General features: G+C 39.9%; 1 protein-coding gene across 9 annotated transcripts in view; it reads right to left on the bottom strand.

Moving 5' to 3' along the window:
• LOC135494436 (uncharacterized) overlaps positions 1 to 14,262 on the bottom strand; it is a 411,711-nt gene that overhangs the window by 332,056 nt on the left and 65,393 nt on the right. For all 9 annotated transcript variants that reach the window (XM_064782395.1, XM_064782396.1, XM_064782399.1 and 6 more), the window contains exon 2: positions 4,481 to 4,630. In XM_064782395.1, the coding sequence (XP_064638465.1) occupies positions 4,481 to 4,630 (150 nt within the window). The remainder of the gene's footprint in view (positions 1 to 4,480; positions 4,631 to 14,262) is intronic.

Raw genomic sequence — 14,262 nt, forward strand, 5'->3', positions numbered from 1 at the left:
AGACATGCTAATTGAAGGCGTTCATTTCTCAGCTCAGTATGTTTATTTTAATGATGGATGTCCCGAGTAAGGTTACATTACCATCCACCACGGGTAGTACGCTCCTCAATCAAAGATGCTAATATGTAATTGATGCTCATCAGTCTCTTTATGCAGATACGGCGAGACATTCCTTGCACCTTTTCCGCTTTTGACGGGAGGCTATAGGCTGAAGTCAGACAGGCCAGATTAAGTTTCAGGAATTTGCAGCTTTTCTATAGGTAAATGTCATATTCAAGTGCAGGTCTGCCCTTTGCGAAAGCGAAATGGAATCGCATGAAATGAAACTTTTTTTAGATATCGGCTTTGATATTTGACATACAATGTTATAGGTCAAAGTTGTATAAGTCGTTAATGAAATCCTTCGATACAGGCAGCAAAAGGTTATATTACGACAATTCTATGGCTGATAAAATGGAAGTAAAGGAAACCTTATATGTGCAATACCGGTTTCCATAAAGTGTTCAGTGTGGAAATCAAACCAACAAAAAATTGTATTAGTACAGATGTCAATACTTGGTATCAGCGGGACATTCTAATCAATTTCACTTGAACAAATCGTTGTCCATGTGCATTGGGCGCATCTCAAGTCCGACAATGCCATAATATTGGTTTGAAAAGGTAAACAACCTCCCTAGATCAGCAAATCATGCTTTTGCATTAGTCTTGCCCGGATTTCCACTGAAGGCCTTCCGCTATAACCCCCATGGATTCTTCCCGAATTGCCATCAATTTGGACAGGAAGTGATCGAAGAGTATGGGCGTCCAGGAACCACTGCAGGCAATACATTAATGATACTGTCAATACATATATCTTGATGATAATTGCCTGTCATTCACTCGCCTTACGTTGATTGACAGGTATAATTGGTCAAGCGATGGATGGGATAAGGAGACCAATAATAGACGTCATTAACATTATGAGAAACTGATATACGTCCCCCAAATATGGGGGATCAATGTTCAGTTCGACTAAAGCAATATTGTTGGACAATGTTGTACAGTACTGTTCAAAGCTCAATGTGTGTACGTCCACATACATCGAGAAATCCGTCTATCGAATGGCACTGTTCGAAAGAAAGTCTGAAATTGGCATCAGACACTGTGTCACTTGAATGGCTTCCTCATGCGATGTGGAGGGCGACATTCTCCGACAGCGTAGGTTTCCTCTGGGGACTCCAGTCTCGTGCTTTCCTGTACACGGATAATTCAAAACACAGTGAGGTGAAGTCAATAAAAAGCCACTACACCATGCAACTGACAAATTAGGATGATGCACACCAAATTCAAGTGACAACAATGTCGACACTTGAATTGGACTCGTTCTTTGTAGCCCCAGGGGAATTACCACTATAATCACAGACCCTGAATGTAATCAGATAACATTGATATGAGTTACCTTCTTACCATGCTATGGGTAGCAGTGCATCGATCCGAGGTTTGGTGACTGTAACTTAGAGATGCATGAAGCGTTGCGATTGTGATTCCAGCAACACTGTTGTAATAACTGGGTGACAGATGCAGTAGAAAGATAGGGGTGCGTGGCCATTCTTTATTAAGGTCTTGTACACGACGTGCAATGCACGTCACCTGCAGCAAAGGGTTAATGATCCAATTCATCGAAGACAATAAATCTTGCACTGACCAGCATCTCACTGAGTTAAATGTTCAAGTCGTATTATACGATCGAACTAATTATTTTCCTCACTGCTTATGTCCGCAGGGAAAGGATATATATCATGTGTATATCGTGTATCGTATTACAAATTAACGATCACTCAAACTTCAGTGGCGTTGAACGACCCTTTAGGGGTTTACAGTCATTGATTCTGTCCTCCGATCAGTCGACGGCAGATTGTGAACCCGGTGGGTCGTCTTGAGGGGATCTGGATTATTAATTCATGTTAACCGTCTTTGGTGAAAGAGCAATTGTCAAAAGCTTATGGACCCTTCTCCTGCTCAGAGTTAAACTTGAAAGCAAAGATTCAGCTAAAACTATGCTTAAGTTATTCAGAAAGGATACTGTGAAGCAAAAAAAGTAGATTTTGTGTATAGATGTCTGGCACAACAAAAGATTTCTAACACCTGTGCTGTGTTAACGTGGTTTACTCAACCAGGCAACGCGTTGCTTCTAGTTATTTCATTGCGCATGCTGGTCATCGAGTTTCCCATGCTAAAGAGTTTGCTATAACAAAACACAGGCCATAATAATTTCAAAATAAAGGCAATTAAAGCGTCAAAGCCAACGCATTCTCTCTAATCCAAAGAGATCCAGTCAGTTTTCACTCCATAACCAGCGCATCCAAGTTTTAATTTCAATAATACCACCAATCTGAATATGATATTAGATCAATTTTCAAGAACGCCCAAGGGAACATAACCTTCCAATAAACTGAATGTCGTTATGTCGTGATAATAGACCTTAATGAGGTCTTTAATTCATGCAGCAGCGTATTGATAAGTGAATTACAAAGGTTTTGATATCCAATTGAAAATAGTAAAGTAAAGGTTACAGATACTGCATAAGTGAAAGTGTGTTCCACTCCAGCTCTCAGTCAGGCAAACAAAGGTTTGTCATGGACTATCCTAAAAAGACTGGTCATCTGCCTTTTCCTTTCTCGAACTATCACGGATATAACCATGACGACGATGTACGATAGACGCCATGATTATTTTATAAGCTCTCCACAGATGAGCTAAAAACCAAGGATAGTCCACCACTGAGAAATCTCACGGATCTTAACACAAACATGTTGGCATACCACAAAGGCAGTGTTCTTTTTGTGTTCTGGTATCAATAAACCAGCAATGCTTCCGATGCAACTTGAACCTCTTTTATCCAGGAGTTAAATTGGAATGACCTGGTCACAATGTTTTCAGAATTAGAGCTAACGATTCTGATAATGCTTAATCGGTTCGCTTATGTGGTATAGGTAAAAAATTGGCCTGTGAGGCTTTCTTACAAAGCCAATCATCCAATCATCTCTCATCATTGTTGTTTACCTGTGAATTATTTCGAAATTTTCGGCTCTCACAGGTTCAGGGAGTTCATTTGAAAGGTTCATTCACCACTCGTTATTTAGGAGCTGCTGTAATATGTCGTCAAGTGGCTTGCGTCTCTCGGCTCGTGGTCAAGCGGTCCCTGGTTCAACCCACAATCGACATGAGACTCCAGGCAGCTCTCTTCGTCTCATTTGCATTACCAATGCGTTGATTGAGCAGACCAGACCCAGGTTGTTCAAAACACGTTTTGTCGCTAACGCTGACGTTAACTTGGCTTGGTGCTGTCTCCTTTAGTACAATCCATTACACTTACTTTCCAGTTAACATCAGCGTTACTGAGAATACCTTTTTTGAAAAAGCAGGCCCTGGATAAAAGTGTGTGGATGATAACCTCTACAGTTGTTGACGTCAGACTATAAACCCAACTCTATAAAGTGGTGACTGTACAACTGGATCAGTTCATGGTTTTTTATGCCATCACTGACCTTTTGAAGTTGTACAGCAGTGAGCGTAATCTACTAGTTAAGGTATCAGACTCATTATCCGAAGGGCTTGCATCACTGGGCAGATGTTAGCGCAACCAATTACACCCACATTTGACTGCTAAGATCACAGTGCAAAAAGATAGAGGAATATGTCCTAGCTTTTTTGCATCCAAATCTAATTGCGCATCACCTGATCTGCCCTGTACATTAGCCTAACAAGATATAGAGCAGCATCTTTTTATTTTTCCGCTGACATAATATTTTTTTAGAGGCTGTTATCAAGGAGAAGCATACACGACAAATTACAACCACATAAATGTACGGTGACTGGGAAAGGACATCACTTTTTTTTTCATCATGAGAAAGGACATCACATGATTTTTTGTTTAAACAAGAAAACAAGTTTTCAGGAAATATCTCGATCGATGGACTTATTGTCTCGAGCGATCAAGATAAATTACTCGATCACCCGAGATAATATCTCAATCGCCAGAGTTATTTATCTCGATCACTCGATGAGATGATAAGTCCATCAATCGAAATATTTCCTGAACATTTTTTTTTCTTTAAACAAAAAAATCATGTGATATCCTTTCCCAGCCACCGCACACATGACTCCCTAAACATGCTAAAGGTTAGCACAGTTCGATAGCATTTGGTAAAGTTGCGGACCGCTTTCATCACTGTCTCTTTTCACACTGGCCTCTCTGATAAACAATTTTTGTTTGAAGGCCTACGCCATTCGTTAAAAACTTCAAATCTGTAATTGAAAATTTCCAATTGCATAGATACATGCTGCATATAAATTTCAACATTACCGTTGTGTAGACAGCAGTACAAATACTACATATATGATAACTGCATTACAGCAGTTCTATTTTCCTGACCCATGATTAAATACGAGCATCGTAACCATTTAAACGACAAATAGAGAAAAACGAAATTGAACCTACCAGCTGCATAATGAAAATATCGCCGTCTATTCCATGATATTGCGTGAAGTTACTTTTGATGCCATCCAACTGGTACTCGTATGCCGTGCCCCAGTTTATATCCAAAGAAATGTCCGTGTCATTCGGTATATCCGCAAACGTGATTTCACCCTGCAAGAAAAAGAGAGACGATGGTAATATTTCATTCTAAATATCGCGCTTGAAAATGTTAGAGACAGAATTCATCACGACCAGCCTGAGGCTTACGAGTTGTGCTGGGTATTTCTCAAACCTGTGGATATTTTTTGTAACTTGAGGTGGTATGCTTCATTTGATCTCCCTGCAACCTGCAAATGTACCGAGGATGGATAGATCAATGGGAAAGAATTAGCATCAGCATGCTTTCTATGTTTAAAGAATAAATTACGAGTCCGGTGAAGCTGAATTCTTCTCTGTTCTGTTCTCAGAATCACAGACGGGCCTAATAAAGAGAATGATATTAATCTGCATATGAAATACATGTATTAATTAAGAAGATATCCAATGAATTCAAAAGCAGTCATATAGCGAGCCTTTTCATCAGCAACCTCTTCTCAAAAGCACTCATCTTCTTGACGAGTATCCAAATAGAAATCATATAAGTGAACAGAATGCAAAAGCCTTAAGTTTGTAATGAAAATGTGTAATTTTAAACTGTGTATTGAAATTCCTTGTAACTCAGTGGGAAAGACCAAACCTTAATCCTTATGAAAGGAGTTGCACATGAAAGGTATCCTCATACTGCACTTGAAGTTTGAAAAACAAATTGAAGTTGTTCACAGAAGTTCTCTAACCATGAATCAACGCTGCCTAGTTACGTTCCATTGGAAGGCAGCACCACAAAACAGAAGGTCGGGAAGGAAACCAGAACTTCAAGTAAAATGCTTTTCTCCAAAAAATTATCAACAATTCTTTATCAACCTCAATGAAACACCTGTGCTCTAGGAATGCTACACCACTGCTGTTTAACATTCTACATTGCTCCTGTAACGGCTAGGTTCCATCAATTTGTTTGACGAGATATCAAACTGGCTGGAGTTAAAAAGAGAGGAAAACAAACTTCAGTGGGAGTACTCAAGGTGAACTTGTATATACAGCGTGTGTCAAAAAATGATGCTATATGATGAATTGGTCCGTCCATTGTGATGCTATGCAATTAACTGGTGACATCTTAGAAATGCTGTCCTAGTCCTAGATGTAATTTGTACCTTCACACTCACAGTGAGTTATGGTATACGGCACCATCACACTCAAACTGTAGTATCCTCGAATTCATCCGAAAAATGCCAAACTTAAAATTCGTATATTCCAAACATTACATGTTTAGCAGCATCCAAGAGTATCAAAACTAAAATCCTTGTTGTGCAGATTCGACCTGGCTTCTGCTAGCGATCCTGAATCTAAATGAGATAAGGTATCAAACTGTCTGCTATACTAAGATAGAGTCAGAGTGAGACCGACAAGCCTGAAGTAAAATAGGTTCTCCTAAAAGTACTTGCGGTTTCCTTGAACATGTTGAAGTTTTATTAACCATGCATAAAGTGTGCGTCAGGAGGTTACCAGGAATGAAAAAATGAAATCTATCTGTCGTGGCAAACATCAATTTTGTATACACGTATCATATAACCATTTGCAAACTTACAGATGACAAAGATGATTGCAGCAACAGACTAACTGATATGTCTGTTTCCAAACGAAATGTCAATTTCCTCAGCGCCAATTCCAATCATAGCATATTTATCCAAAGGATTAGATAAAACTGATGAGAATCTCAACACCGAATCTCCTTCTTGGTTGAATGATTGAGTTCCAGCCTATCCTATTGGCGTTCCATCTAACTAAGTTAAAATATACATGAGAATCTGAAACCAATGCATATCAATGTCTAAACGGCCACAAATGCCAATTTCATGGATGAATAAATATGTCACGGTCAAAAATTACCAATATCCCAAGGACGGATGTTGGTTAGTTGATGTACGTGTCCTGTCTTTTTCCAAAACACTGTATATATGTCCCTTCTTGATCACAGTCAATTTGTTGTTTCACTTACTCATTTGATAACGAGGTATAGTACCTTCTTTACCTTTTTGGCATACTCTTACAATGACGGAAAAGCTCTATCTGACACTATTGGATAGGCTTATATGATAATCTCTGTCGAAATTCTAACATTCTGCAAAGTACCTGCTAGTCGAGCACCCGCTATTAGAGAGAGGGGTTTAAAAGTAAAAGATGAATTATAAGCCAAATATGGCAGGCCCGTTCATTATCAACCACAGTGGAAGCGTGCTGGGCCCATAACCATGTGGTCCGTATATCGAATCTATGTTCTGCTACCATGTTACCGAGCGGTGATGTCTACTGACGATCCAGCATCCTTATAGCATTGAGGGCCGGATCTCAGCAACAACACCAGCACTTGGTCATAAAAGAGACACTACAAATAATAAAACTAACAAACTAATATACATACACATCATCAAAATAGAAGGCAATCTTATATGACATATTATTATTAATTTAAATTGACAAGCCGTCTTTCAATAGACATAATGTAAACATGAGACGAATGACGTCCAAGACACTTGCTGTATTGACACCAATGGCACTTTAGAGGCAATTTGTTAAGGCCAAGGGACTCGAGTCTGTCACATTTGAATGTTATTATGACTCTTGGAAGTCAATGCGACAACGAAATATAGTTTAGCATTCCGTGTGGAGAATGAGTAGAAGCTTAATAAGAAAATATGAGAAAATTCATTGATATAGTGGAAATGTTAGATACGGAGGAATGTGTCCAATTCGTTAAGGTTTAGTAAGGTTGGTAGCACGGATAGTTTATGTTTTCATCTCGACGAACAATTATCTCTGAGATAGAAACACGCCACCGTGCTATTAGTTATCTTGTCTTGCCTGTTGCGGGATTTTAGATTGGGACAGGCGGTAATTTTTTAAACCCTGCTAAGTGAACAGTCTCCACTGATATCAATTTGAAGTAATAGTTGGTACCTCGTTCAAGGTGAACAACAACAAAATAGATACATCCAATGTTATATCTATACACCACAGAATACAATTATCCAATGTTGTCATAACATCCACATACGGAGGCACGAAACAGAGGTTACAACAAGAAAATAAATATTTGAAAATGAAATTTTACAACAGTGAACACTATGAGTACCTAATTTGAAGTTATCCCAACTGTCACTGCTCAATCACACTCACAAGAATAAAGGTTCTCCATAGAGTTTTTACAGAATCCTTATCAACCATGTTGGGCAAACAGAAAACGTCGAATCAACTTCAAACGGAAATGTATTGGTTATATATATCCAATTCTTCAAGGAATCTACAACAAAACTGAATTATCCTGAGAAGCGTAGCCCACCACTAAGAATAAGCAGCCTCTCAGACCCTTTACAGAACACTTGATAACCGCCATGCCAAAACAGAAGGTGTTTAATCAACTTCATCAAAAGGAATTGTTTTTGGTATTAATATAGATCCGATTCTCAAAGAAGTGATGCATTCCGATAATGGTCCTGACCTTCCTATAGGCTGAAGCTTACATATATATCAGATACGTGTGTCTCCCCGCATCAAAGAAGACCCTATTTTCAATTTCAATCAAATTTGGCTAGACTGCGTGCTTTTCATGTGAGAAGCTGTACAGTATATATAGTTGACACCTCGAAAGAGACTCGAAACACCTCGAAGACAACTGATCTGGCCAAAGATCCAACCTGGTAAAAATCTAATGTTTGTGAATGATATTTCCTGGCAGGTACAAGCAAAGTTAATGGGTTTAATTTCCCTTGCCAGTACCAATCTCTATGAAGCCAGCCGCAACACAATCGGATCCCGTCTCTTGGGGGAGAGGAGGGACAACGGTGGAATGGAAGTGTGGTTTAAGAAGGTGAAATGACTTAAGGGAGGGCCAAGGTGGCTGATGACGAGATAGGATATTTGTTTTAGCTTTTAGGGCGAAAACAGACTTGTTTGATAATGCGGGGTATGTGTATTGAGAATGGACAGAAGGAGATGTTAGACTTCTATGAGAAAGCAAAAGTGCGATGGATTAGTGGCTGAGGGTCTGACTTGTAATTGGAAATTGTCAATGCCAATTTCACTTGCCTGAAATGACCAAGTGATTCACAGTTTTGGATCACTACAAATGTCTTTAGCTTAGTCTTGAATTACAAATGTCTAGTGGAAAAAGTGATGGATTTCCCTACAAAAAGAACACCAGGCACGTAATGCGTCAAACCATTGACATAGTCAGCAAAAAAATCAAATTGCACCAATGAAAACCCCTGATCAAATTCCCATTACTCAATGTATTTTGAAATCAAAATCAGATGTTTCTCACGGCCGAGGCTTCCCTGTAATGGCTATGCTATTGATATCTTCCTTCCTGCCAAAGATCGTACTTAAACAAGCATAATAATCACATTAGGCTAATGGTATAGCGATCGATAAATCGTGTTTTTTCCGAAATTCGTTCGCTTGAGTTGCAGGCATGCTTCAGGAGAGACACTTGGTGATATTGATCTATTGATTTTTCTTGACCCATTTTTTGACTGTCTTTAGATGGATTTTCTCCCGTCTCGATTTCTGTTTTTTTAAATTCATTAGTTCATGGTTTCCAAAAGCACAATTATTTCATTATACGTGTATAATGAAAACTGCTGGGTGCTCTAATTTCAATTTCCCATTTTTTCAAAATTCAGACATGTTATTGACATCCCCATTGTGGTAAGCATTGATTTCATTCAAAGAGAAAACATGGTTGATTTATTTTTTCATTTGGATTTTGGATCAAATGTTCAAGTAGAAGAGATATCGATGCCAATATAAGCATGTGTCTTTTTATTTGCCTGTCATTGGACTTCATTATTCCCCTGTAAGGTTAGAAAAGTTGACCCGCTATGTAACTGGTACAGTCGTTGTTTCTTTATTTAATACTGAGCGAACCCAGCATCAGATCTCATTGTTGCACATCCCTGCATTCACATGGTCCTCGGAAAAGAACAACAGTAGACTAGGAAGGATACTCATTGTTTAGTACTCTCAAGTGTCCAGTTACCCGCACTCAATTTCTCGAAACCATTCAAAAGAAACTGCATACTCTACAACCCCAGGCAGAGCAGTTAGCAAAAATGGATGGACTTGTTGTGGAGTAAATCAGCCTCTTTCTACACCCTGATGCAACTTTATCGAGCCAACACATGACACTCGCAGTATCTGCGGAGCACTTACACAAAAGACTTTGTGCGCCCAGCAATTTGTATTGACATTTCCGTAAAAAGGCAAAATTGATTGCCGATGGTAAATTTAGATTTCGGTAAATAGCCAGATTTATGTTCCAAAGTTGTCAGACTGTTTTCGCATTATTGCTTTGTCGTGGCTGGCCGTATTGGCGTATAGAGTCTTAAGGGAGAGTTTAGGTTGTTATTAGGACTGTTCAATAGTGCTAGCAGATGAGGACCATGCTGATAAAAGTGATCCTTATGAGGTTGAAGCTTTCCAAAGTATACACATTAGAGTGCTTGGGCATCTGAAGATGTACAGGCATTCTCTTCTTGCATTAGGTACTCTGAAGGGGCGCCATGATATTATGGCAGACGTCACAACAACCCGTGGCCGAGATGCGAGCAAGGGTTCACGTAATATGTATCTGAAATCAGAGGATGCTTCGCCACTGCCAGGGCTCTGACAGCTACCAAGGGACTGTACCAAATTGAAAGCGCTTTACAACGACTTTGTCTAGTCACCCAAAAGGAACTTTGGGCTATTAAGTGGCTGCTGTCATTTCAGTACGCCTGAGCGCGACTTGTGAAGGACAAAGAGGGGACAAGACAGGGATTTGAACCCTGGGCGGACCCTTCGAATGCCCCGACAGTCCAGCAATAACGCCTCTGTGCTCTGCACTGTTTTCTAAAGAACTTATCTCAGACATTAGTAGGTCTCCAAAATAAATGTAAGCTAAAATATGAGACACGCTTTTAAAGCTTTTCTAGTAACAGTGTCTAAAACAACAGTTAAATCATGGTTATTAGAGGCAGACAAGTTTACCAATTCCACGAACCTCAAGATTGGGAAAGTGCCAAAGGATACGTGGAAGGATGATGCCAAATAGAACATGAGCAAGGGGGAAAGGATATGTTTGGATATCCGACATCTAACAACGAACCATCAAGGCGACAAAACTCCTATATGCGGTATTCAAGTACTTTGTAGCTGAAATACTATACTTCCCACACTAAGCCAGTGCAGCACAAAGATAGACGAAAACATCTAACATCATACACATCTTGCTGTTTTTGACAATGCATGAACCAGAACTCAAAATGCTGAGGGCAAGATATTGACATGTTTACCTCTAATATAAAATCTCCAGGTCTATATAAATATGTAATGAGAGATACACTAATGATGAAGCAAGCTAGGTTGCAGCTGATGTCAATGCAGAGAATCCATGACAACAGCAGTCTTGGCAGTATGGCCAGTACCATAACCTGTTTGTTTTTAGTGGGATTTTCCCGTTTTGTAGGTTAGTTGGTGTTGTATGGATCTTCCTCTCTCATTGTAAGATGCTTTAAGATGAATAAGTCAGAGAAAAGAATCCTTTCAGAATATGGTGAGTGTTTTCGATTATAAGCTCTAACAAATTCCACATGATACCATGAGATAAAATGCTTTCTAACAACAGGGCCCTGCATCTCATCTCCAGTTGGCTCACACAACATCTCCACATAACATCTATTGTAAGGGAGTATAATCATCCTTTGATATCCATATTTGACAGCAGTGCAGAGATACAGAGCTGGCACAGTGGTGTCAGTCATCGGGTTTACCCTACAAATCAAAAGACATTCCTAAGTAGTTGGATACCGCCAAGGCGTTCTGTCCATTTTCAAAGCTCCTGTATCAGGGGATAGATTATTATCATTATGTGTGCTATTCCCTTATCTCTTACCCACTGGGATGAAATGAAGTAACCGTAGTCTGGCCATCCTTAGGTATAGTCTTGTAAGGTCGGGTTGACATCTATGTATCTGTCCCGCAGCTATGTGCCAATGGGGCGACCCACATGGGTTACAATTTATATATGGTTTACATACAATTCATAAATGACTTTGTCACTTGTCAGGCAAAGTTCACATGACACACGTCATGATCATGTTTTGTAATTGGTAATTGGTAATTGGTTATATCAGCCTTTACTGCATCTAGGAGAGGCAGAGGAGCAACCTGATTAGGCAGCAAATCTGTCTCGTTAGATATGACCTTTTTGGTGAGGGGAACCCGCCTTAATGATAGAACACATCCACCAGTGCTGTGGGGCAGCCATTTTGTCATCCTGAACATCAGGGTCTATACCCCCTTTTAACTGTCATGACTGTAGCCGGGTGATACGATGCAAAACCTTGGTGGTCAGTATCAGACATGAAGGGCGCAGAGACTAAATCAGGTCCACAAACATAACCTCAACCTTCTTGGCCTCAAAAAGGAACCCGCCGTTTCTACCTCGTCTTACCTTGTGTCTATAATGGATCAAGAGGACTAATATGAGAACATAATGTGACACGAGTCATATTCCGTCTGTTTTCTCATGTTGTCATCTCTTGTGTACTACAAATCTTCTCATAGGGAGTACAAGATGTGTATTCCTTGCCATTCCGGTAGGTTCTTTCACTCTATGAGGGAGATGAACAGAATCAGGTTGCGTCTGGCATAATATCTGTAGCTATTTATGAGTGACAATAAACAATAATTCTCTTAGTTCATTCCTATCATTAGGGTAAGAGATCATTGCAAGTCAAAATACCGGTATTTTAGATAGCAATAAGCTTCACCATCCGCGTCATGTCCCCAATACGGTGTAATTGGGATACCTGAGCTTTTGACTGTGCTGCACAACACGGTTATGCCCTCAGCATAGCAGGTCAGCTCATTGTCTTTCTTTCAGTCCAGTGCTCCAAGAAGTCCATCCGAATTCTCTTCGGTCGGCTGCATCTTTGGTCACTCCAGCAACAATCTTACACATGAACAAAACCTTTCTTTAAGCTTGAAACATTATTATCAGCGCAAAAAAATCTACTGATGGCTCAACCATTTAAAAGTGTCTTCCCTCCTCAACGTCAAACCAATTTCATTTTTTTAAAAGCACTTGTTTCGCCCCCAGGGGTACATAAAAAACTGTAACAGACACTTTATTAAGTACTTTCGCATATAGGTAATACAAAGTTAAAAACACAATCGCACTATCTCTAAGGAGTCATCTAGAAAAACCTAGTCAAATGTTGCATTTGCAGAAAAAAGAGACTGACAGACAACACCAAACCTACAAGGACCTCTCTGGCAGTTATAAATTGCTTTGGAATGTCATGGGACGGCAAAGTACTTTTAGGCAAGAGACTGAGTTTTGTTCTGGTACCAGTTTTTATCAATTTTCTTACCGGGGGGGGGGGGGGGGGGGTGCTAGACAAGAAGGTGTGTCACGATAAGATTGCCAGTACATCATGTGAAAATGCTGTTCAGAAAGATATGATGAAATATAGACTGCTTTGTGGAAAAGGTGAAACCGAGTTAATCTAGACTGAGAAACTCAGTTCCAGCAGTTCATTTAAAAAATGACTGATATTGGCGACTAAGGCAACTTAAGAGACCAAAAGGTACATGTCAGATTCATGAAGTCATCCCCTTAAATGCAGCTGTGTACATTTGAAAAAGAAAATTGGCCAAAGAAACCATATAATATTTCCGAACACGCTGTTGCTTTTTCAAAAGACCATGTCTCTTTCCTCTGCGCCTTGAGGCGCACAATTATTGTATTTTGCTATCTACAATTGCAGGAAATAGCGGATGGGGCACAATCATAGATGCTGACATGAGGTAATAGAGAACCTGGGATGATTGCCAAGGAAACATGACCCCCCACGAGAGAGGCTTGCTGACAGGAAGTGTTTTTACTGCTTTTTTGAATCACATCAGATTGCCAGCCAAATGGCTCATCCCCTGAGACCTTTGAGACACATGTCAGGAAAGAAGGTCATTGACGTCCTAAGTGGAGTCGTAAAACTGCTGGCAAAAAGGATAGTCTGAATGCCCTTAGACAGCTATTCTTTCAGACCAACAAGACAGATCACAGAACAACCTTTGGGAAGCTATTCCTGAAGATAATTACGAAGGGTGACTTATTATCTATGGCTTCTGCATGGGTATTCCCTGAGGCCATGAGTAAGAAATACTGGTTTTCAGCAACTTTTCAAAGCAATCGTGAATGACATAGAAATTGCATTGTCACTTGCGACAAAATACGCGTCACATGTCACGAGGCCATGGACTCCGACAAATTGACAGGCATGATATGAGGTTGAAAAGTGACACATGAATGCAGTGTAACTCATGTAACTATGTAAACCCTGATTTCCATAAAGTTTAAACCAGACTTCCAATTGCTGGTCCTCGACAAGGTTGCACAGCTCATGCGTTCCTTGTGAGGGTAACAGATTGAGTTGCTCCTACAAACATCTTTTGACATCTGATCGAAAATAAAAATCACAGGTCAGCTGATTTGCTCTATACTACAGTGTCCTCAGTCTGGCTCCCTTTGCACAACAAGATAAACGAACGTACTGTGTGACATTTGCAGAGCTATTCCTTGAAACTAACAAGATTTCTCATATCCTGTGCGTCTTAAGCCGAGAATACCCTTCTCATCAATTTCCAGATCTTGAGCATCATAAGATGCT

The sequence above is a fragment of the Lineus longissimus genome, chromosome 10 (assembly GCF_910592395.1).
Source record: "Lineus longissimus chromosome 10, tnLinLong1.2, whole genome shotgun sequence".
NCBI lineage: Eukaryota > Metazoa > Nemertea > Pilidiophora > Heteronemertea > Lineidae > Lineus > Lineus longissimus.